The 21,448-nt window shown below is 34.9% G+C and overlaps 2 protein-coding genes across 2 annotated transcripts; both read right to left on the reverse strand.

Moving 5' to 3' along the window:
* Positions 1-1,077: 1,077 nt before the first annotated feature.
* Positions 1,078-1,662, reverse strand: LOC122592085 (transcriptional regulator SUPERMAN-like). Its single transcript, XM_043764292.1, has one exon. It carries the CDS (start codon positions 1,660-1,662, stop codon positions 1,078-1,080), a length of 585 nt encoding a protein of 194 aa, XP_043620227.1.
* A 1,861-nt stretch (positions 1,663-3,523) lies between these two features.
* LOC122590697 (myosin-9-like) lies at positions 3,524-21,071 on the reverse strand. Its single transcript, XM_043762877.1, has 38 exons — positions 20,752-21,071; positions 18,849-18,977; positions 18,557-18,700; positions 18,290-18,435; positions 18,055-18,211; positions 17,170-17,228; positions 16,922-17,081; positions 16,706-16,855; positions 16,478-16,614; positions 16,226-16,372; positions 15,982-16,083; positions 15,839-15,896; positions 15,644-15,745; positions 14,928-14,965; positions 14,631-14,757; positions 14,364-14,546; positions 13,778-13,909; positions 13,585-13,694; positions 13,428-13,488; positions 12,334-12,511; positions 11,933-12,138; positions 11,737-11,856; positions 10,800-10,898; positions 10,375-10,599; positions 9,016-9,155; positions 7,648-7,759; positions 7,532-7,561; positions 6,924-7,175; positions 6,688-6,840; positions 6,367-6,573; positions 6,122-6,265; positions 5,262-5,332; positions 5,044-5,143; positions 4,889-4,945; positions 4,660-4,716; positions 4,490-4,570; positions 3,974-4,056; positions 3,524-3,880 (listed from the first exon to the last, which is right to left on the reverse strand). Exons 1-38 carry the CDS (start codon positions 20,752-20,754, stop codon positions 3,754-3,756), a joined length of 4,587 nt encoding a protein of 1,528 aa, XP_043618812.1. The 5' UTR covers positions 20,755-21,071; the 3' UTR covers positions 3,524-3,753.
* Positions 21,072-21,448: the final 377 nt, after the last annotated feature.

Below are 21,448 nucleotides of genomic sequence, written 5' to 3' on the forward strand. Positions count from 1 at the left end.
CTTTAGCGTCATCAGCAAAACCTCTTTCCAATACATTTTTCTCTCATTCACACCCAATACCTAATACATTCCAAAACATTAATTCCAAAAAAACTCTCTACTTACATTCCAATACAATTAATGTGGTAGCACCACATCTATGAATACGGAGGAATACAATGCACACCCAATGGGGGTGTTGGTGTGCAACGTATTCATTGCCCAATACGTTCGAATGCTATACCCATTGGGGGTGCTCTAAGGGAACTGGTTGATAAAGTTCATCAATCCTTTATGATGTTTTTGTCTTTTCATTCAAAGAATATACATAATTGACTCTACAATAATAAATGGAGTATTCTTACTAAATCTTGGGGCTCAAAAAAGCTAGAGTGTATGTGCGCGCGTTGCATCACTAGAACTCCCTTGAAGACGTACGGCCTTGATAAACACATACAATGGTCGTTAATGAATTACTCACTATCACATTCATAGATCAATGAAGGAGACCGATTTTATATATATATATATATATATATATGTTTGTTTGTTAAATTTAAGGAACGTACACATATTTTGTTAATATATTTGTGTGTACGTACGTTACTAAACAGACAAATATTAATGAACACTTTAATTAACGAATTGTTATGAATGATATATAGCTCGTTTTACAACCTTACTATTTTTGCTAGCTAGCTAAGAAAAGAAATTGTAGATTTATTTACTCCTATTCAAATCCATCCATATATCATATACAAGTTAAAGTTATTCTAGTGTTAGTTCCTTCAATATATTGAGAGTATTATGAAAGCATACGTTTTCGAAATGATTGTCTAATAACTTTTTTAATACTCATGAGAAGTGCATGTGATCAAGCATAAAATCTAAACTCGTGATTGTCTAATACGTTTTCAGTTAGAAGAACAAGCTAGAACAACTACTAGAGATAATGGATCAAACAAAAGTACTTGATTATCTCTTAATTAATGAAGAATAAAAACAAGAACAACATTATCGATCATAATGAATCACATGTATATAGTTGTGAATCCGAAAACCCTAAAAATAGTACATGCAACACATAAAAGGAAACAATCAAGACCGCCCAAGTCGAAGTTCCAAATCTAGCTCAATATTCTTTCCATCTTTATTAAGCAAGCCCATCTCCGTCTCCATCTCCATCTCCATCTTCATGTTAAAGATTTCAGCTTTCTTCCAAACCCTAATCCCATTTCCTTCTTTCTCCCCATCTTCCATTCTCACATTCTTCTTTCCCATACACCCTAAAAAGTCTATCCCGCCTGCAGAACACGCATATAACGCGCGTTGTTCATCTTCTACATTAGTAGTGGAAACATGATGAGGAAAAAGTAGAGAAGAATGGTGGGTGGTCTTATTGTAAGGTTGGTAACGAACCGGTGATGGTGGTGACACACATTTAGCAGTGTTAGGGTTATTCGGGTTTGCAGCTTGGTGTTGATCATCATGAGCAAGAGGAGGTGATGAGAGTCTTAGTTTAGCTCTATCTCTTCTGTGAACATTCATGTGACCACCAAGAGCTTGTGCAGATTTGTACTCTTTGTTGCAAAAGGTGCACATAAAGTTTCTTTGAGGCCATGAAAACCCATAATAATCTTTTTGATCAAATATGTAGTTGGTGCTTTTGAATTTGTGATTCATTCCGCACTTTAATTTTGTTTCCTCCCAAAAGTAGTGAAAGAGTGTGGACTGTGAAGATGTGCTATCCTATATTTATATTGGAAACCTATTAATTATTGACTCCAACAAATTGCTTTATTATATACTATATGGTGTATCACAAGCTCATCTAGCTGAAAATATATATGTGACAATTTATGTGGAGGATGATCATATCCACCATTGCTTTTTATTTATTGACCATTATATACAAACTAACGTCACACCTTATTATACAAGTCAGTAGCATTTAAATGTGATATATGTTTCAAAAGTACGTAGTAATTTTGAGTGTGTCGGTCGTCTCCCTTTAAATTTGGATATGAAGACTACAAAATAATTATAGTAAGTGCTATTGCACCTATAGTACGTATAAGCATATCTTGTAATAGGATACACAAGGTTTCACCATTAATGTTTGGAAAAAAAATATACATGTCATGAACAAGGGGAGGGGAAATTTAAAGATAAGTTTTAAATCGTAACTCTTGATTTTCATCTAAAGGTTTCCAACTTACTAGTCAAGTGATAACTTTAATTAAGGAATTATTTCCCTAAATAAGGCCGGATTAATTAGAGTCACATATATTGATAAAAAAAAGAAAAGAAAAGCGGCATGATAGATTTAATATTTTTTAGTTAATGATGATAATCAAAAAGTAATGGGGAGTGATATATCTACAACAAATTTTGTTAATCTACAACAATACATGTTTTACACAATTATACACTGTGCAGTAAAATATACATTTTTGTTGTAGATGGCTAAAATATGTTGTAGATATATCACTCTCCAAAAGTAATACTAGCCTAATGTTTGCGCTATGGGTTGGGGTATATATTATTCATTAGCGACATTCAATGATTTATAATGGTGATTGTTGCATGCAACAATTATAGCCTTCGCTTATAAGTAGGTTTTTGGTCTTTGTTTTTCGTATTGATAACATCGAAAGATTAGTATGATTTCATTCTCTGGCCCATCGTAACAGAATCCTTGATCAGGTGATATAGTTGTATGATCATGCGAGTGAAACTCAAATTTGATAATATAAAATGTCAAAATTCATGCAGGGTATCCACGAAGTTGTAACTAATTAATCAATATTAAGATTCTTCTGGTATAACTTTTCGGAGATCCATCCGTCATGGTTTGAGGTCATAATCCACGTGGCCATGTTGATCTTATTGATGCACATAAAACCTAAAAAAAAAACATCCAGAGATCTAATTTTCATCTTGTTTCATTATAGGATTATATGCGATCTATGGCCTAACATTCCCCTTCAAATAAGAAAATTAGCAGTAAACAATATACTGTAGTGTTAAAAGCACAAGGATATGTGTCATGTGGAAGTGTAACTTCTTTTGGCAGAATATGAGTGAAATTGTTGAGCATCAAATTATGAAGCAGTGATGGCATAACAAATATAACTCGTATAATCAGCGTCAACTACACTATTTCAATCGTAAAGAAGGTATATTACAATGTAATCTAGCATTTATGTTACATAACTTAACTTTTAGGCACTTGTTCCAGAAGCAAACAAAAATAAAAATTGGAAGTCAGAACTGGTCTAATTGTTAAAAACAAACATATGCGCTCATATGCATTAGGCTTGATCAATTAGGTGTATCGTGACTAGTGTATGTTACCGCTGAAAATTGATTATGAAAGAAAAGAAAAGTGATAACCCTTGTGTGGTCAAGCCAATCTCCCATTGTGAGAGGTCAACCCCGCTAGAGTTTCTGCGTCAATAAGCTCGGTCCCGAAGGATTAGTTAGCCAAACGTCAGATACCGTGATTAACAGCAAGAAAAGAGAATACTGTAGGGTCACTGCCTGCTCAATCCTATATAACTTTATTTTTGCAAAGAAACAATCAGCCCTTATGAAAATAAACTATACTTTCAACAATTTGAACTCTCTATGGCTTACTGAGCTCAATGAAATGAGGTTCGAATAACATTTGTGACTATGTACTTTCACTAGATGTTCTGCTTACATCGAACCTATGATCATGCCTTAATTTCCAGCTAAGTGAACCTTAATGAAAATCTGGAGCTTGAATTATCATGATTCAGCCCGCGGCAACAAAAAACTGAAACCCGAATTGTCACGAACAAGTGGTGGTGGCTCAATATCTGCTATATTGATCTGATCCATGGATTTGGAGAGATCATCAACCGAAAATGGTATGCTGCACCATTTGACAAGAAATATTCAATTTGATAAGACTGAGGATATGAAGAGTACTGCGAAACAAATACAATATAAATTCTTATTGTTCAACCTTGAATCATCATCCAGCAAGAAAGAGCTGCTGACAGCATTATTTGAATCTTCAGTCATCAGCACCCTCATGTTGGAAATTACCTGTCAATAAAACATAGATGATATCGTTGACATCTGTCAGAAGGTGTTCTTCAAGGATCGGGTCCATATCTTGATAAGTTGATACCAGAAATGAGTTCAATATGGGTGATTATCCGAAAAAAAATAATAATAATATATGGTTACTAGGGGAGCCATATCAACCCAATTTTATATGAATGTATTGATTCAGATTATATTTATCTCTAACAGTCAAACAGAGAAAATAAAATAAATTAGCTTATAACTAATTGAGTTGGATGGTCGGATGTGTTGAGAGTTGATAACTAGCGAGTTAAATATTAAAAAAAATGACAAAAAAGTGTTTCGGGGCAAACCGAACCATGACCATACAAAATTAACCGTTCTGACCCATTCCCGCCCCACCCATTTAGACACGTATAATAGTTATGCATGATCATATCGACAAACATACATCTGGAGAAAGGCTATGTGTGCCATATTTATCATCCCAATACATAGTACTGATTCTGTATAGCTGCTGAATACTAAGAATCTGCAGGTGCAATAGTTTTTGATTAGTTTAAGAAGTATCAATGCCGTTATTTCTCTATATCAATATTAAGATGGGAAGTCGAGGCTTACTGGGCATAGATCATGACTTATTTCATCCAGTGTCTTCTTTGGCTTTTGATGAATTACCTAAAACCAAGAAATTAAAATTGTTTAGGTACAGCTAGCAACTTATATTTAGGACAACTCTATAGAGACAAACACTTCGATATAGTATTTTTAAAAAGATTTGAAGAGATAAGATGACCACCAGAGATCTAATATCATATTTGTATAAACAATTAAGAATAAGATGTGGTACCAAGAACCCAATAGCTTGTCGTATGTGCTTGAGCTCATCCCAAGCTGATCCTGCATACTGTAAATTATAGATTCCTCCATGTTCAGCAAAAGATATGGAACCACTATGAGAAAATGGAATGGAAAGCAGATTAGATAAAGGAAAGGAAAGTTTGCCTCTTCAGTTGCTTTGTAGCACCATTGTTCCAATTCAGACAACCCTGCCTTGACATATTCCCCATTGCTGAAAGAGCAGCACTCTCGTCTCAATAAAAGGCTGCATGCATAGATTAAAATTAATATTTAACGAATTATATGTATAGATAATTAGATATGAACAAGGTTGCACATATGTAAATAAATAGGCATATATCAGAAGATTCTTGTCTCAGAACCTGTTGAATAATTGTACATTGATGAAAGAAAAAATCTGTGTGAAGATTTTGCGAACCAAAAATGGAGGCACCTACGAAAAAAGGATATGTGACAAAGATGAGTGAGGTTCTTAGCGTTCTATGATAAGAACATGAATTTATGAAACATTTCCACATGTTGCTCACAGATTAAGGGGTTAACACTAAAAGAAAATGAGACTTCTCACAATTTATCATATGTTGCTTAAAGAAAGAAATGGAATAACTGAAAGTTTATGCCCACGCTTATACGTTCAAAAATAGCCAAAACTTACTAGATTAGCTTCCATGGTTAGTGACTTAGTCTTAGTGTCATAACTGACATAAAAACAAAACATTTTCATTGATCCAGATCTTGATGGTTGAGAAATCTAAACAAATAAATGAAAGATGTTTATTGCATGATTTAAAACACATTGCTTGTGTCCACTTTCCTAAATCAAATCTTACCAGTTTGGATTAAAAATAGCTAAGGGATGATCTAGTTCTGTCAACAGAAATTTTCTTTACATATTAAATTTAATCCACAGACTGTCACAATTTATATAAAAAAAACTTAATATCAAAGATTAATTGTTATCTGAAATTCTGAATTCTTGACTCATGAATGAAGTTTTGCTAATCATACAACTTATCTTAAACACGTTGCTATCTTTCTTTAAATTTTATTTAATTTTAAATTGCATAAATAATGGTTGTTATCTTGTCCATTAGCATCGCAAACTCTATTATATTCAATATTTTTCGATTTCTTTGACTTTGCTACCTTATTCCTATCAGAAGCATGTGGTTAGCCATATGGTAAAAGGAGAAACAAACATGTGAAGGATTAATGCACTGACATTGTTAGATTTCAACATGTTTAAGAAGCATCCAATGTTGTTGACAATTCCTTGCCAGTGCGCAATCAGAATATCCTGAGAAGCAGCACTTGCCAGTGCTACAGCTGTCCCCTTTAGCAAGTTTGCTCTGGATAATCTTGGTGCCTAGACGATTCATTGATAACATTAAAACTTCAACAAATTAATTTGAAAGAGAAAGTATAGTAACTTGCGAATAAATTGAGATTAATTAACAGCAAGAGTACCTGAATGCATAATCCAAGCAATGGAGAAATCTCTTTTTTTAAGTTATCACGTATCATCCCATATATTTTTTCAACATATGCTGTTAATTGCTGTTTGAAAAGCAGAGCAGGGTATTTGGCTTCAACTTGTTGTAATGTGTCGGATGCACCAGTTGTCTCCCCATCTATTATAGAAATGTTTACACCTTGTGGAGTTCCACGAAAGCTCTACAAACCATCAAATGTTTGAACGTGTTACATTACATGACTTTTTTCTCTTAGTTTTCTTCCTTGTGTTAATAATTAAAAATAACTTCAAACTCTTGAGTTCAATTTTCTAACCTGAGTCATTCTCCCAAATAATGTAGCTGATGTTGTCCGTCGGTGCGGTGGGGCCCCAGCAGCACCACTAGCTTTCAATGTGCGTTGTAAAAGCAGCAACAGCGTTGATGCATTGGATAACCAATATGCCAAGACTTCATTGTTATCTTGTGTCTTCATTCAAAAGGCAGAATATGTTAAACTATACCACTGATATGTACCCGTAACGCATGAATAAAAATTGATGCAATCCTTACCTCAATCGCTTGGCCTATTGTTTGTATTATACGATCAAAAATGCTGGTTTTTTCAGCTTCAAATGATCGCCACTGTCTAAGACATTTGTATATGATGCAAGCAGCAACTGGTCGGCCTTTCGAGAATCCTAGGGGCTGTGCAATACATCGAAGAAGCAAATCCTGGTATTCCTGCTGTTTCTCATTAAGTGACTTCTGTGGTCTCTCCTCCACGTCATTATCCCTCATTTGCATTGAAGGGCTGTGAAGATCCTACAAAATTAATAAAAAATGATACCAACATGAGTGGAGTCAATTACGTATATGCATTACAAATTTATAAAACTAGGAGTAAGATCTGGTATAAGGCACAAATTCATAGAATATATAAATTGTGAATCACGGATAAGGTTTTTGTGATGCACAAGGGCTTATCCGTGCTTCATAAGGTGCGTTTTGGATAAAAATGTTCATCGTATTGAAACCCTCTTTACGTGAATGACTTAATGTGTTAACTTTCCTCGGAAACTGCTTGCTGTCCAAGTATATGGAGCCGGTAGGAATCGAAAACCAAACAGAAACAAGTATTAAAGCCTTTCTTTACTTAACTTGAAGAAACTTAAACTTACCACAGACTGAGCTTTTATACTTTCCGTCCTCTGTCATTGCTCGAAGGGGAAAAAAAAGAGAGATGTGAGTATTAGAATTATATCCTTAAAAAGTAAATGTGGAGTCTTATGAGTACCCTTATCGATTTTGATCGTGCTGCCTGTAGTTTTGTATTTTGTGCCATTGTTAAAGCCTGTTGACGAAGAACCTTGTTTTCTGACTCTATATTGGTGAGCTTCTCCTCAAGCCTGACAAGGACAATTTAAATTGTAACTGTTGAGGTAAGATTTATAGGCTTGAGCAATCTAGATTGCAATTAAAAAATAATCATGGTAAGTCTGAGCTGAAATTTACAGATAATTAAGTTTTCAGTAAAGCACCATGCCAGCAAACAAAGCCCGATATACAAAAGTAGCAGGATATATATGTTACACAATGGATAAATGGGATCAGCCAGCAGTTGACATGATAAATTTACCTCAATGATGTTAAAATGTTCGAGAAGAACAACACTCTATTCAACTATAAAGGTAAAGAAAACCAAATTGTCCCTGCTAATCCACCACAATATTCTAAAAAGTGCACAAAATGGAGCCTATAAACCAAGAAGCATCTGGCCTTTTAATGTGCTAAATTACATACATACAGTAGACCGTATGATGTCTATTTGAATGCTTACCTATACTTGTTCATGAACCTGTTGATTGAGTAAGTAATGACTATGATGTTAGCTAATCAACAAGGAATCTTTTCTCAAGACCTGATGCATATAGCTAGGTTCTGGCAGAAAATGCAAAAACAACCAGGAATTGCTCGCTAAATAAGCACATAATTTGACCACATACTTGCGTTAATGTAACGAGATTTTGATATCATATGTAAATCATGATAATTATCTTCCATAAGCTAGATTGACTAAATACATTTGTGAGAGGAACATATAGACCAGATAGAGTCATGAAGTTAAATCATCCACTAAAGATTTAAATTCTGTGTAACTGTGTATCTTTAAAAACATTATTTTGAAAAGCATGGTTGAGGAGTGCTCAACGGTCACACCATGAGATAAGTACTTGTAGTAGGCGTGTCAAACATAGTGCTGGAAATGGCTCTAGAATTCCCAAGGGTATCTCAACTTAATGAGTAAGAGCCCGTATCTTGCTTATATTCATGAAAAAAAATTTAATCTTACTTATGATTCACATTTAAAATAGTACATGCCAGGGGTGTCTCAAGGGTAAAGCTGCTAAAGAGCCAGTCTATATTTGAGTGCTCAGTTTTTTACTTTGAGGTGAGTTGTAAATAGACAAGACAAAAGTGTAGCTAAGCTCTATAACGGGCGAGTTGTAAGTAGATAAGACAAAAGTGTATCTAAGCTCTATAATGGGCGAGTTATAAGTAGATAAAACCCTATTTCATAAATTCTATTTATGCCTTTAAAATGCTGAGACGCCCCTGGTAGATGCAAATCTTTTTACTATGATAAAGTTAGCTGTAACAATACCTAGTCAAAGATTCCTGAAGTTGATTAGCCCGGTTTACAGTTTCTTCCAACTTCAGCTGCTTACTTTCACTTGATTCAACGGCTTCAGCACACTTCTTTTCAGATTCATCAGCTCGTTTTGTCTGTGATTCTAACAAACTCTGTATTCATATAAGATGAGGTTATAGATTAGATTGACAGTGAGGGAACTAAAGAGAGGACGTGGAAGAGAAAAAAATTAAATTCTGGTATGGTTTCATACAAGATGGAATGAACCAGCCAGAAATAATAAAATTTCTCACATCTGTATTCAGTATGAAACACTTCATCTTGCAGGTCAGAAAGGGGTACTAATTGCCATTCAGTTTGTTGCTAATAATAGTTATAACCTTATCCTAAATCCCATCAAAACATAATCAACATGGTGGATCAAGACTTCAAAAATTTTTTATTTGGTAAATTATGTGATAAAAATTGAGTAAAAGTCACTAGCATTTCAATTCTTTATCTAGTAAAACTACAATTTGCATACTTCAAAAACTAATGGAATTTCGTATGTCCATGCCAGTTCACATACAACCTCAAGTAAGAGATTGTGATTGTAAAACGAATCTCTAAGTAGCAACATAGCTTAGTCATATAACAAGAGACAACTACTTCAGAACCTTATTCATAGTCCAGGTGGCAAACAAGCAGGTCAAAGAATTAACTACATGTCCATGCTGACAAACACTTGTTGGTTGAAAAGGGCAAACGCAAGTATGCTGTTCCCTTCGTTAATGTCTTCTAAAAAGTTTTCAATGTCAGTTTTATTTCATATCTCGGTAAGACTCGAGTATTTTAAGTTACTTTTGCATAAGTCCATATTGATATATAGAAAAGTTATCAAATCATAGGTTAATGTTGTGAACTTAAATTTAATGCTAAACATCTCCCATCAGACTGAAGAGGCTAGCATGTTACATCCGCTGTAATTGCTTAAAACAAAGTCAAATGACCATGTTGCAAGAGACTTCCTTTTTTCTGAGAGAACTGTAGCCTGTAGGTATCACTGTCACAGAAAATGGCATATAGCATAAAACACCATAAGACCAAAGGCCTTTGGCCTAGCGGCATTTGTGGTGGCCCATCAACCAATTGGTTTTGGGTTCAAGTCGTTCAAGTCCCATATTAGACAAATGTGAATAATTTTGTGGTGTGTAACATTTGTTTTTCAAAAATAAGTAGGTAAAATCTAATAAAGCACCATCAGTTATCGCACCAATATATTGTTGAAGTAGGCCAACCACAAACACCACCTTGTAGTCTATATGCCTCGCATATACACAGACAGGATTAAAGAGAGAGAGAGAGAGAGAATTTCTGGGAAACCAACATTACCTTCAAATTTTCTACTTCAGCACTCAATTTGTCAATCTTTTCTGTGTCTTCCACGTGAATTGGCTCAGCTTCTTTCACAATAGCCGATGCTTCTTCTATCGCTTTCTGAGCAGATTCGCGCTCCTTGGTAAGCAATTCATTAGTTTCATCGACTTTAGCCTGCATGGCTTGCAGGGAGTTCTGCAATTTTAAAATTTCTTGTCCTTTTGCTTCTTCCAAGTCAGTCTGCACAGTGCGGCATTCTCATTTTGTCAGAAGTCTAACATAATGATGTTATGTATTTGGTAGAACAAGTACAATTACAGTCCACTACATGTCTAACACATAATGGACTATAGAATACTGATTTGATTCGGTTAGATAAACTTGTAGATTTTGTAAACGTGCATGAAAAGCAACTTATCTTTGCTTTAAACTAACATTACCTTCAAACGCTTTTCTAACTGTAAACGCCAAGTGAGATCTTCCACTTGCGCCTGAAGCTTATCCTTTGCTTCCTGGAGGGCACCTGTTTCCCTTGCAGCCTATATATATAATAATGAGAAACTAACAACATAAATATTGTTGCAGGGGACTTTTAGTATATATGGGTGGGGAAAATTATAGAGTAACTAAGGTTTCTAAAGTGAGCATTGAACCAAGGAAAAAGAAATTATCAAATCATTAAATAAAAGAACATTTTAACAGTTTCTTAAGGCATACAAAATCTCAAAACTTTTCATTTAATAAGAAGACATAAAACTCAATCACTTAAATTATGAATTAAACCACTATTTATAGTTCGGTTGGGAGATCAAGACAATTTAGTAAAAGAGTAAATTGGCCTAAGTAAATAATAAGAATGATTCAATAGTCCCAAATACCCAGTATTTAACAAGGGCTTAACACTGCTAATAGACCAAGCAGCGTATATAATGCACATATTTTCTCACATGATTTTCAGTTTTTCTCCATGTGGCCATCAACACCCATCGTACTCACTCTTTCACATATGGAACTCTATCTAACTCACATAATTCGCTCTCTGTTAACTCCCTTTCATACTTTATCAAGTTCAAGTTAAATCAATACCTTTTGCTTTAAAAAGAAACCATGTTATGGAACGCAATAACAGCGAATATATCGAAAAAATGTTTAACTTGTGTCCTATATGACTTTCAACAGATGCATGTGTTTATACGAGAAGGTATTTTACTGAGACTGTAATAATGCAGTAATTCACATTAAAATTTAAGTTAACAAATCTTTATTAATATCACCTTGATAATGGAGTGTCGGCCTTAATTTAACCAAAAAAAGCATAAGAACATAACATATATTCATGAAAGTTGAATTTAAAAATAATGCATGAGAGAAACGAACCATCTTAAGCTTCCGAAGCTCTCTCCTAGCAACTCTCCCTCTCCATCGGGTTTGTGTAACAATTGCTGACCTCATCAGTCTCTTATAGTATTTAAAGTCTCTATGACGATGCCAATTTGCCTGCAAGCATTAACGAATTAGAGAAAATGGAAAATATTTTGAATTTGTATGCAATATGTCGATACCAGGTACTGACTTGCACAAGAATGGCCGCCTTAGTTGTTTTCTTATGTCTGAGCTCATTACGAGCAGCCATCGCTCGCAAACCTGTCTGGAGAACAGTGACTGAGAACTTGAGTCTGTTGTACGCCATCCAAAATGAGTGTCGCCGATAATTCTTCTGTATTTTTAATGAAGCAGCCTGCCTTTTCATGTGTTCGAACAATTTAGTACCAAGCTTTCCTAGTAGAAACAACCGAAAGAAAGGGTTAGTGGAATTAATTACAAGATAAATGAAAGAAACCCTATGCAGGCAAGCATGCACAAAAAAGAAAATGCAATTTTATATGCTACATGATATATTTCTAAAAATATGCCAAAAATCATCGCATTACACAAAAAAGTATTTCATGTGGTGAAGTTATCTAAAAGACAAACCTCTGCACAGAGATTGCATCGAAATTGAAGCTTTCCTCAAAGAAAGAAAACGATTCCTAGCGATGTGAGTTCTTATCTTTCTTTGAATTTTCTTGGCAGCAGTATTGAGTTTTTGAGCTCTCCGTGCATCTAGTTCTGCCATCTGACCAGCCCTAAGGAAAACTTTTGTTTTACCTATCTGCCAAAACATTCATATAACTATTTAAGCGCAGGGAAATTTGAGATAAAGTTAAAAACTGTTTACAAACAAGAAAACTATGCAGAATCCTTCTCGTGACCAGTCTTTTTTAGTTTTTGAAAAGGGATGAAACAGTTGACGGAATAGAGAAAATAAATAAGAAAAAGAATTTTAGCATGTGCTATGGCCATAGATTTTCTCTGATCATGTATATAATCCCTGAATTTGTTAATCTCCTATCTTATGTGGATAGAACTAACTTGAAATGAATCTAACCACCTATCAGATTTATTATTAACACTGGAATATCTTAAGCTGTTGTCCGTCTAGCTACTGGTTATCTCTTGTGTTCACTTGCAAGTCAAGATACGAATAGTCTGCAAATAAGAAATTATGAGTGTATATGAACATATTAGATTGGTAATCTCAAGCAACAGTTGTCTAATTAACTTACTTCAGAAGGTCAAAGGAGAGAATAAGAAAGATAAAATTGCTCGAGAACATTAACTAATTGGTCAAAGCAAATGAAGAAAAACCTTTGGTGAAGACTTATGACATGACAATGTTTAGATCCTCGGACACTATGGCATGCCAATAGATACAACAGTTCAACCCATGTAATGTTCTGCTAAACTATGAAGGCATTGACACCCTGGTCCATCTATTAAGCTTGTCACTATCATTTTACCTACTCATTACAACTTGAAAAGGAAAAAGGTGCCAGATGGCGAGAAATGATAAAGTCAAATATATTGATGCATGATCATAACAACAGAACTGACCATCAATCTCATATTTCTTGTCAAGGATAATCAAGTTAATTAAAAGTGAAACAGATAATAGGAATCGTGACTATAAATAAAAAATGTAAGCTCCTCCCTCCGCTCCCTCTATAAGCAGGGAAAAGCTATGTTACCTGAGAACCCTCAAGCCCCATCTTGTCAATAATCTTTTTACATGCATCCTTTGCGTCAAGACTGATGACATAAGTAACAAAATCAGTGGAAGTAACAAAGTCAGTGTAATAACCAATGCATTGTTCTAGTAAAGATAAAACAATGACTTTTACTTACTTCCCTCCCAAAACCTCTGGCGCAAGAAGGCTGAATCTATTGAGGAAATCAAAAAAACTCTTGCGAGTCGGGTATCCAGCCATACTTATACGGATTGCCTCTAGAACACCCTTCATGATGAGTAAAAAGCCCTCTACGTGAGATCAAGATTTATTAAAAGAAGTTGGAATATTGGTACTTCAAGTTCACTCACCCCACAACGTAATTGTTGCATGATGTTGGCATTCTCAAATATGGAGGGTTTAAGAAGATTATTTGGCTTCACACATCTAATATAATGGGGTTCTGTAGAATTCAGAGTTTCCATCAATGATTGAAGTTGTAGCTGCATAAAAAGAACAATATCAGACATTTTCTCAAAGTGAAAATTTCCAAGTTATTGGCATCATTTATGATCTATCTATCCTCTAGTTTTCTTCCATTCTTTTTGGAGATGCCATGGTCTATGAGTATGCTCCATTTAATTAATTTATTTCTAAAAGCCAAGCCTGCTGTAGGCAGTGGCGGATCTAGAATTAGAAATTAGGAGGGTCCTTGAAAACCTTGATTTGATGACTTGCTTGAGACAAAGAAAACGGGTTGGGTTGGGTTGGGTAGAAAACAAAAAATGAATTTGATAATATTAATAAATAGTTAAATTCAGTAAATTTTCATAAACATTTATTTTCTATAATTCTTAATCTTCTCTACTATTTGAAATATATTTTTTTGCAAGGAGAGTCCAAAGACCCCCTTAAAGTGAATGTGGGGCTGTAGGAATATGTCACGAGAAAACTTACTTTAAAGCGAGAGCCTATAGATGAAAATTTCGCAGATTTATTTGAAGATTTATTTGTCTCCTCAGGGACCGGAGGGAACAGTCCAGCTACAAAGGAGCACTTTGAAGCCATCAACAAATCTTGATGTTCAGGAACCACATAATCTTTGTTTTTGTCCAGAAATAGTTCAGATTGATATTGAACCTGAATACAAACATAAAGCGAATACTTCAGGTTTGGGCAAAAACTAGCAACTATGTACATAGCAGATATCAAAGGTTTATTTACCTCTCCAGCATAATGAGAAACAATGAAATCACTCCGAGCCAACTTGGGCTTGATAAAACGTGGGTGACTTTTAAATGTCTGATAAAGTTTCTGTGAAAATGTTTCGTGGGTTGACTTTGGAAACATACTGTAAACACAATAAACATCGTAAGATAAGAGAAGGCTAATTTGGCATTGCAGACTAAGCTGTAATAAAATATTCCGTTCCTAGACCCCCACCCCCTTTGCAAGTAAATGCATAGGAAACTGAAACAAGATATATATCTGTGTATGTATGAACTGTAAAACACAGCGTACCAGGCTTCATCAAGGAGAGCAATAATTCCACCAGGTTTCTGCAAATGTAATCTAAGGTTACTTTGGATTGCAGGCTATACAATATGTCAATAATCCGTGTATATAGTAATGATCACATATATGACATTTCTTACTGATAAATAGATGTCGGACCTGGCAATAAGATGAACTAAATAGCACAACAATAAATATCAGTTATGCTGGGTTTTTTATAAAAAAAAGGGTAAGTTATATTGGTTTAAATTACTTTATTATAGATAGAATTATCGAGTAAACGAAAGGACAGCAGGGATAGTGACTGTGCATCAGTATTGTCATGGAAAGGTATATACTATCAATAAGAAAGCTTCATTTCTCAATTTTCTAGCAGACGGGCCAATACAGTATCATGTCAAGGAGGGTCCTCTTTTGTTGGACCCTGTCTTGCTTTTAAAGACAAAGAAGAATGCAGTCATGACTATATACATACAAATAATCAAATGGGCTATATTAAAACATACAATGTGTATTCAATTTAACAATGGATGATCTAACTGTTGCATGACAATTTAACAAAGGCCACCCATATTTAAACCATGACAATCCTTCCCTAGTCACTATAAATTAATCGCTTGGCCAAATAGATATGTTATGAAGCTCTTTGGCCACTAAGTCAACACTACTGTATGCTTAGAGATAATTTCACAATATCAAGACAATAAGGAAGTTATGTGAACCTTTTCAATAAGTTCTAGGACATCTTTATTATCTACAAATTCTATGTAGCTCCAGTCAATCTGCTCTTTGGTATATTCCTCTTGCTCCATCTTGAACACATGCTATATGAACCAAAAAGAACAATAAACATCAGAGATATCTTCAAAAGAAAAGGACAATTACCAATTATATCAACAAAATCCTGGAAGTCACACCTGATTGAAATGCTGTTGAAGCTTCTCATTGGTGAAATTAATACAAAATTGTTCAAAACTGCACAAAACAACTCTTGTTGATCATAATCAAGTTATTGAAAACGCTTTGTTAAAAATGAGTTTTCCAGCGAATCAGATTTTACCTATTTTGCTTAAAGCTTTCAAAACCATAGATGTCAAGAACACCAATCAAAGATTTTGAATTTGGATCTTGCCCAATAGACATATTAATTTTATCAACTAACCTGCAGAGTTTAATCATCATAAACCTTTAGAAGCACAATAGTGATTCAAAATAATTTAATAGATGCCCACAGAACAATGTACTAAGAAAATACAATCTGCAAATGCAAGGTAAATCCAACTCCCAGAAAAGGCTCAAAGTACCAGTCAAATAAACGGGAATATAATGTCTTGGCCAAACCATCTCTGCTAGTAGTTGCCGCTTCAGGATTAAGACTTCTTTTAATAACTTCTTCTGGGGTAACCATAACACGTTTTAGTAGTGCATCCTCCAGCGCAGCACGATCACACCTGCAAATTATAAAGGATAAATACCCAAATACACACATATATCTAGACACACATATAAATCTACCAATGAAAGTAACATTAGAAAAGTGTAAGTTCAAAACTAACATGAGTAGCTCTGCGGTCGTCTGCAAATGAAATTTCGATTTGTCATCTTTCAAGAGTGATGAATCAACCTCTTTTCCTTTGACAAATTGAACATTACCAAGATGAAGAATTGCAGCTACAAGTCTAAAAATTGCTTCCTGGAAGATACAAAGTAGGGGAACATGTTATTGCAGTTTCTATTAGTATTGCACCAAATCACAGAAAGACACAGTATGAAGATCCTAAGACCTGATCTTGGTCACTTATTCCAACAACATCCATGGCTCTTCTAGTCGCAAGATAATCTTGAGCTTCATTTACACCAACAAGTTGGTAGCAATTTGATTGATTGAGATAGTGAAATGTTTTAGGTTCTCCCAATTTATATTTCTCCACTTCCTGAAAATTTTGAAAAGAGTTTAGCATTCATAATCAGCTAAAAATGAGCAGTGCATGTAAATGTACCTCCTGAGGTGCTGCACATAGAAGATAAAAACAGTGATAGTTGCGCTCAGGATCAGAAATCTGGCAAACACGAGATCTTTCAAGGAGGTATGTTCGGATGGCTGCTCCAGATATTCTTCCATGTTTATCAAACTGAATCTCAACAAACTTTCCGAAACGACTGCAATGAGGATGGATCGAAGCATCAAAAATCCTCACTGAATAAAAGGAATTAAAATTTCTGTTGTAATAAAATTAGGGTACCGCACCTTGAGTTATTGTTTCTTACAGTTTTTGCATTTCCGAATGCTTCCAAAACTGGATTTGACTGAGGTAAAACATTTAATCAAGAGAGTTAAATAAGTTGCCAGTTAGAAATAGAAAGAAAATAAGTCCAAGCCTGCATAATTTCATTTAGACAGTTTTTGGAGAGCGACTACTAGGAGCCTTATCATCTATTCCTGCTCAGATTTTTGGATAAGTGGTTAGTTGGCTACTTGAAGCCTTATCATCTATACAAGTGCAGATAATGACAGATATGTCACAATAGACATCTCAAATTTAATGGAATGATATATACAAAAATGGGAATGAAAGCAGTACTTGCTCCACAAAAATGAGTGAATCCCTCTTAGATATGATGTTTCTAAATATGACTGACATCTGAAGGTAGCCAGGTTTTACATGACATCTACCAACCCAATAAGTCTACCTGGATATCCCAACATTGAGTTATTTTCCTGGCTTGTGGTTTGAATGTTTGATATATACAATATCCCTGACTACTAATCAAATCATGGCCGGGTATGAAAACCTAACAGGGGTCCATTATCAATTGAAAACCAATGTCAGTTTTGGTAAAAAAAAAAAAAAAAAGAAGCAAGGGCCCACAGTAATTCACACTACATAGCTACTTCAGAGCTTAGGCCACGGTTATAGTTGTTGCATGCTACTTGTCATCCTCTCCTTCCAATATAATCATTGCATCAGGTCTTTTATGCATATGGGTCTCAATTAAAGGAATCAATATGTAGTTTACTTTTGTTAGTAACGAATCTGTGCATTACCTAAATGAGCTAGTTAATTGCTAGTTACTTTAGAGCATGTATATTTCAGTAAATCATTACAAAATATATAAGACATAGAGATCTTACTTCTAGAACTTGTTGTTCAACTGTCCGTCCTTCGGTGCCTTTACGACCACCCAAATAGGCAAGATAGCGCATTAGCATTTTAGTAGTCTCAGTCTTACCGGCCCCACTTTCACCACTAACCAAGATCGAGTTGCTTTTCCCTTCCTTAACCATTGCCCTGATTCATCTCAAGTAAAAATGTTTACATAGTCACAAATATGTTAAGTTTTCATACTGCAAATGAAAAGGAGATTACCTGAAAGCAACGTCTGCAATCGCAAAAACATGAGGACTTAGTTCCCCCAATGGTGCTCCTTTGTATTGTTCCATCATATGAGTTTCATACAAGTGAGGCAATCTTTGAAATGGGTTAATGGCAATGAGGATATTCCCGGTATAAGTCTGCCATGATATCAGAGTATTATACAACTTTACCATAGGCCAGAGCCATATAAGTTCCTTTTTTCCCTTGGAAAATTAACAACAAAGAGAAAGATGAATTGGACATAGAGAATCTCCTTACATAGATTTCATTGAGTTGAAATCTGGTCGATAGATTTTGCAGTACTCCAGGTTCATGCAAATAAGAAAGCTTGGTCATGTCATCAACTCCACCAGCAGGCGCATCCACATCTTTGGGGTATATTTTTGATAAGTTTGCTGTGACCTGTCAATGGTAACTTATGAGGGAACTACAAAACTAAAAAATATAGTATTTACTTTTGACTGCGACTTTCACCTCCCCATAGAGAAGTCAATTAAATTTGTTAAAATCATAAATTATGCTTAGGAGAAAGAGTATAAGATCGTCTTACTTTCCTCCCATCAGTTGTTTCGATCTCGACTTCCTGTCCATTGATCTTCGTAACCTGTCCATCAATCCAGCATACTGATTGGTCTTCTGCCCATACATGGGTACCTAGGATGATATTAACTGTACCAGCCTGCACATTTAATTAGACCCATCAGATCACGTTTAATCAATCATATATACACGTTCATTCAAAAACAAAACAAAAAATTGTCCTTTAATTGCAGTATTCAAGCAAGCTATACCATGTATCAGAAACATCCAATTACCATAATGTAGAAGTTATATAGAAAGAATTACATATCCACCGAAAATGAACTAAAATTATGCATGTTGCTTGATGTTCCATTATCATAGTATTTATAGGTTCATTCTCAGATACTTGTACAAAGTCTTCCATGCACTACACAAATACTTAACCTTATTCCCATTAGTATTATACTACACACAACTTGACTCTCGATTGTGAATTTCAAAGATGAAAGGCATTGTATATTATTCTTTTCGGTCAACAGGAATGGAGAAGTAATAACATGTGTAGTATACGTGTCTAGCCCATTACATTCAGCCTCACATCTTACTAGTTGTGCAAAATTTAGGGGTTTATAAAAGGGTATATTATTTGGGAATGTATTGAACTTGCCACCATGTGATATTGTACATATTAAACTTACAAAGTTTCTAATGCATGTATTAAACTTCCAAAAACCTTGTATTGTATGTACATACTATAACCTCTTCATCAAGCCATTAGTTTCTTAAATGACGTACCAACCATAGACTTACCATGTCATAACTAAAAACAGAGACACATCATCTGTTTACATACTATATGAGGTTAGATAAAAATAATAAAAATATCTGGAAGTTTGATGCATACAACAAGAGTACAAGACGGCTTTTGTCCTTATATAAATGTATCTTAAATAAGCTGATTAGGGTAAATCCCCTTTTACCCGTAAATGTATCTAAAATTATACTAGTAAAAGTTACTACATAATTGTAGGAAACAAAAGAATCTTTACAAATTTCACACCAAAGTATGCAGTCAGTCTGAGCTGATTAATACATCCAAAATATATCTAACTTGTCAAGCTTTGCTCTTATGTCTGAACTAATTTTAGTTTATTGCTATTGTGTGTAACTGGTAAGGTGGCCCGTCATAACGAAACGGGTTAATTACAAATTTGGTACCTTAACTATACCTCATTTTGCTCCTTTCATACCCCGCATTTATTATTTACCCTGATCATACCTAAACTATCAACGTCTCCACTCGGACCATACCTACAGGTATCATCCGTGTAATTTATTTTAAAAGTTTCAAACTTTTAAAAATTTCACCAGTCATACCTATGGGTATGGTCCGAGTAGAGAAGTTGATAGTTTAGGTATGATCAGTGTAAATAATAAATGCGGGGTATGAAACGTCAAAAATGGGGTATAGTTCAGGTACCAAATTTGTAATTAACCCGAAAGAAACCTACATTCGAATCTCTCCGGGTAACATATTGGGATCGCCAAGAAAGAGTCCTAAAACGGCCACTGGAATACCTAAGTCTCCCCTGCCAGCCATAATAGGGATTCCTCTTTGTTTAACCATATGTATCTAGTACCTCTGAATCACATAACCGGTAACATTTTAACCAACGTGACAGCCATATAATTTGTCACGTCATCAAAATCCCGATCACACGAGGTCAGGTCACATACATACAATAGCAAGGTTTTGAAAGTTAAATACACACAGCACGTCAGCACAACAAAACGAAACGAGTTTGATACATTTTGGGTGCATTTAGCCCTAAATTTATTCACATTATATACCTATGTGTATATATACATACATAATTAACAAGAGTTATCTCGAATCAAAAATTATTATTTAATGGGAACAACAAACGTACCATCGCAACACTGAAATCAAAGCTCAATCACATTGAGAATCTAAAGGGAACGGAGCATTACGATTGTGATCGGAAAATGGCCAGAAGTATGGGAAATGAGATTCCGACAACGATGATGATAATGAGTTAGAGATGGAGAATTTCTTAGGATCTGGTGAGATGAGTGAGACATAGTAGTAAGGAAACGCTGAGTAATCGGAATGAATGTGTAGAAATATGCTGATTTCAGGGAGGTGTTTGTGGCTGCCTAACTTCATGGCTTTTTGGCGGGGGAGATACAAACACTCTCTGATCCTATTAACTTGCCGACGCTACCTACAAATAGCTTCTTCTTTTCTTTTTCTTTTTCATTTTTTTGTTTTTTTCCTTTTCTTTTTTTATTTTTAAACAACCAGCTTAGCCGGTTGGTGTGCGTTAACATCTATTCTTTTTGGAAATATTTTTTAACACTAAGGGTGAGCAAAAACCGAACCGGAAAACCGAAATAAACCGATAGAATCGAACCAATAAAACCGAACCAAACCGATCGGTTTGGTTTTGGTTTTTCAAAAACCGAACGGATCGGTTCGGTTTTCGGTTTTATGTAAAAAAACCGACCCTCAAAACCGAACCGAATACTATATATATAATTTTTAATTTAGTATTTATATCATTTTGTATCTATTACTAGTTTAGCTCCTATACGTAACTAATGCTT

Source organism: Erigeron canadensis, chromosome 3 (assembly GCF_010389155.1).
Source record: "Erigeron canadensis isolate Cc75 chromosome 3, C_canadensis_v1, whole genome shotgun sequence".
In the NCBI taxonomy this organism is placed as follows: Eukaryota; Viridiplantae; Streptophyta; class Magnoliopsida; order Asterales; family Asteraceae; genus Erigeron; species Erigeron canadensis.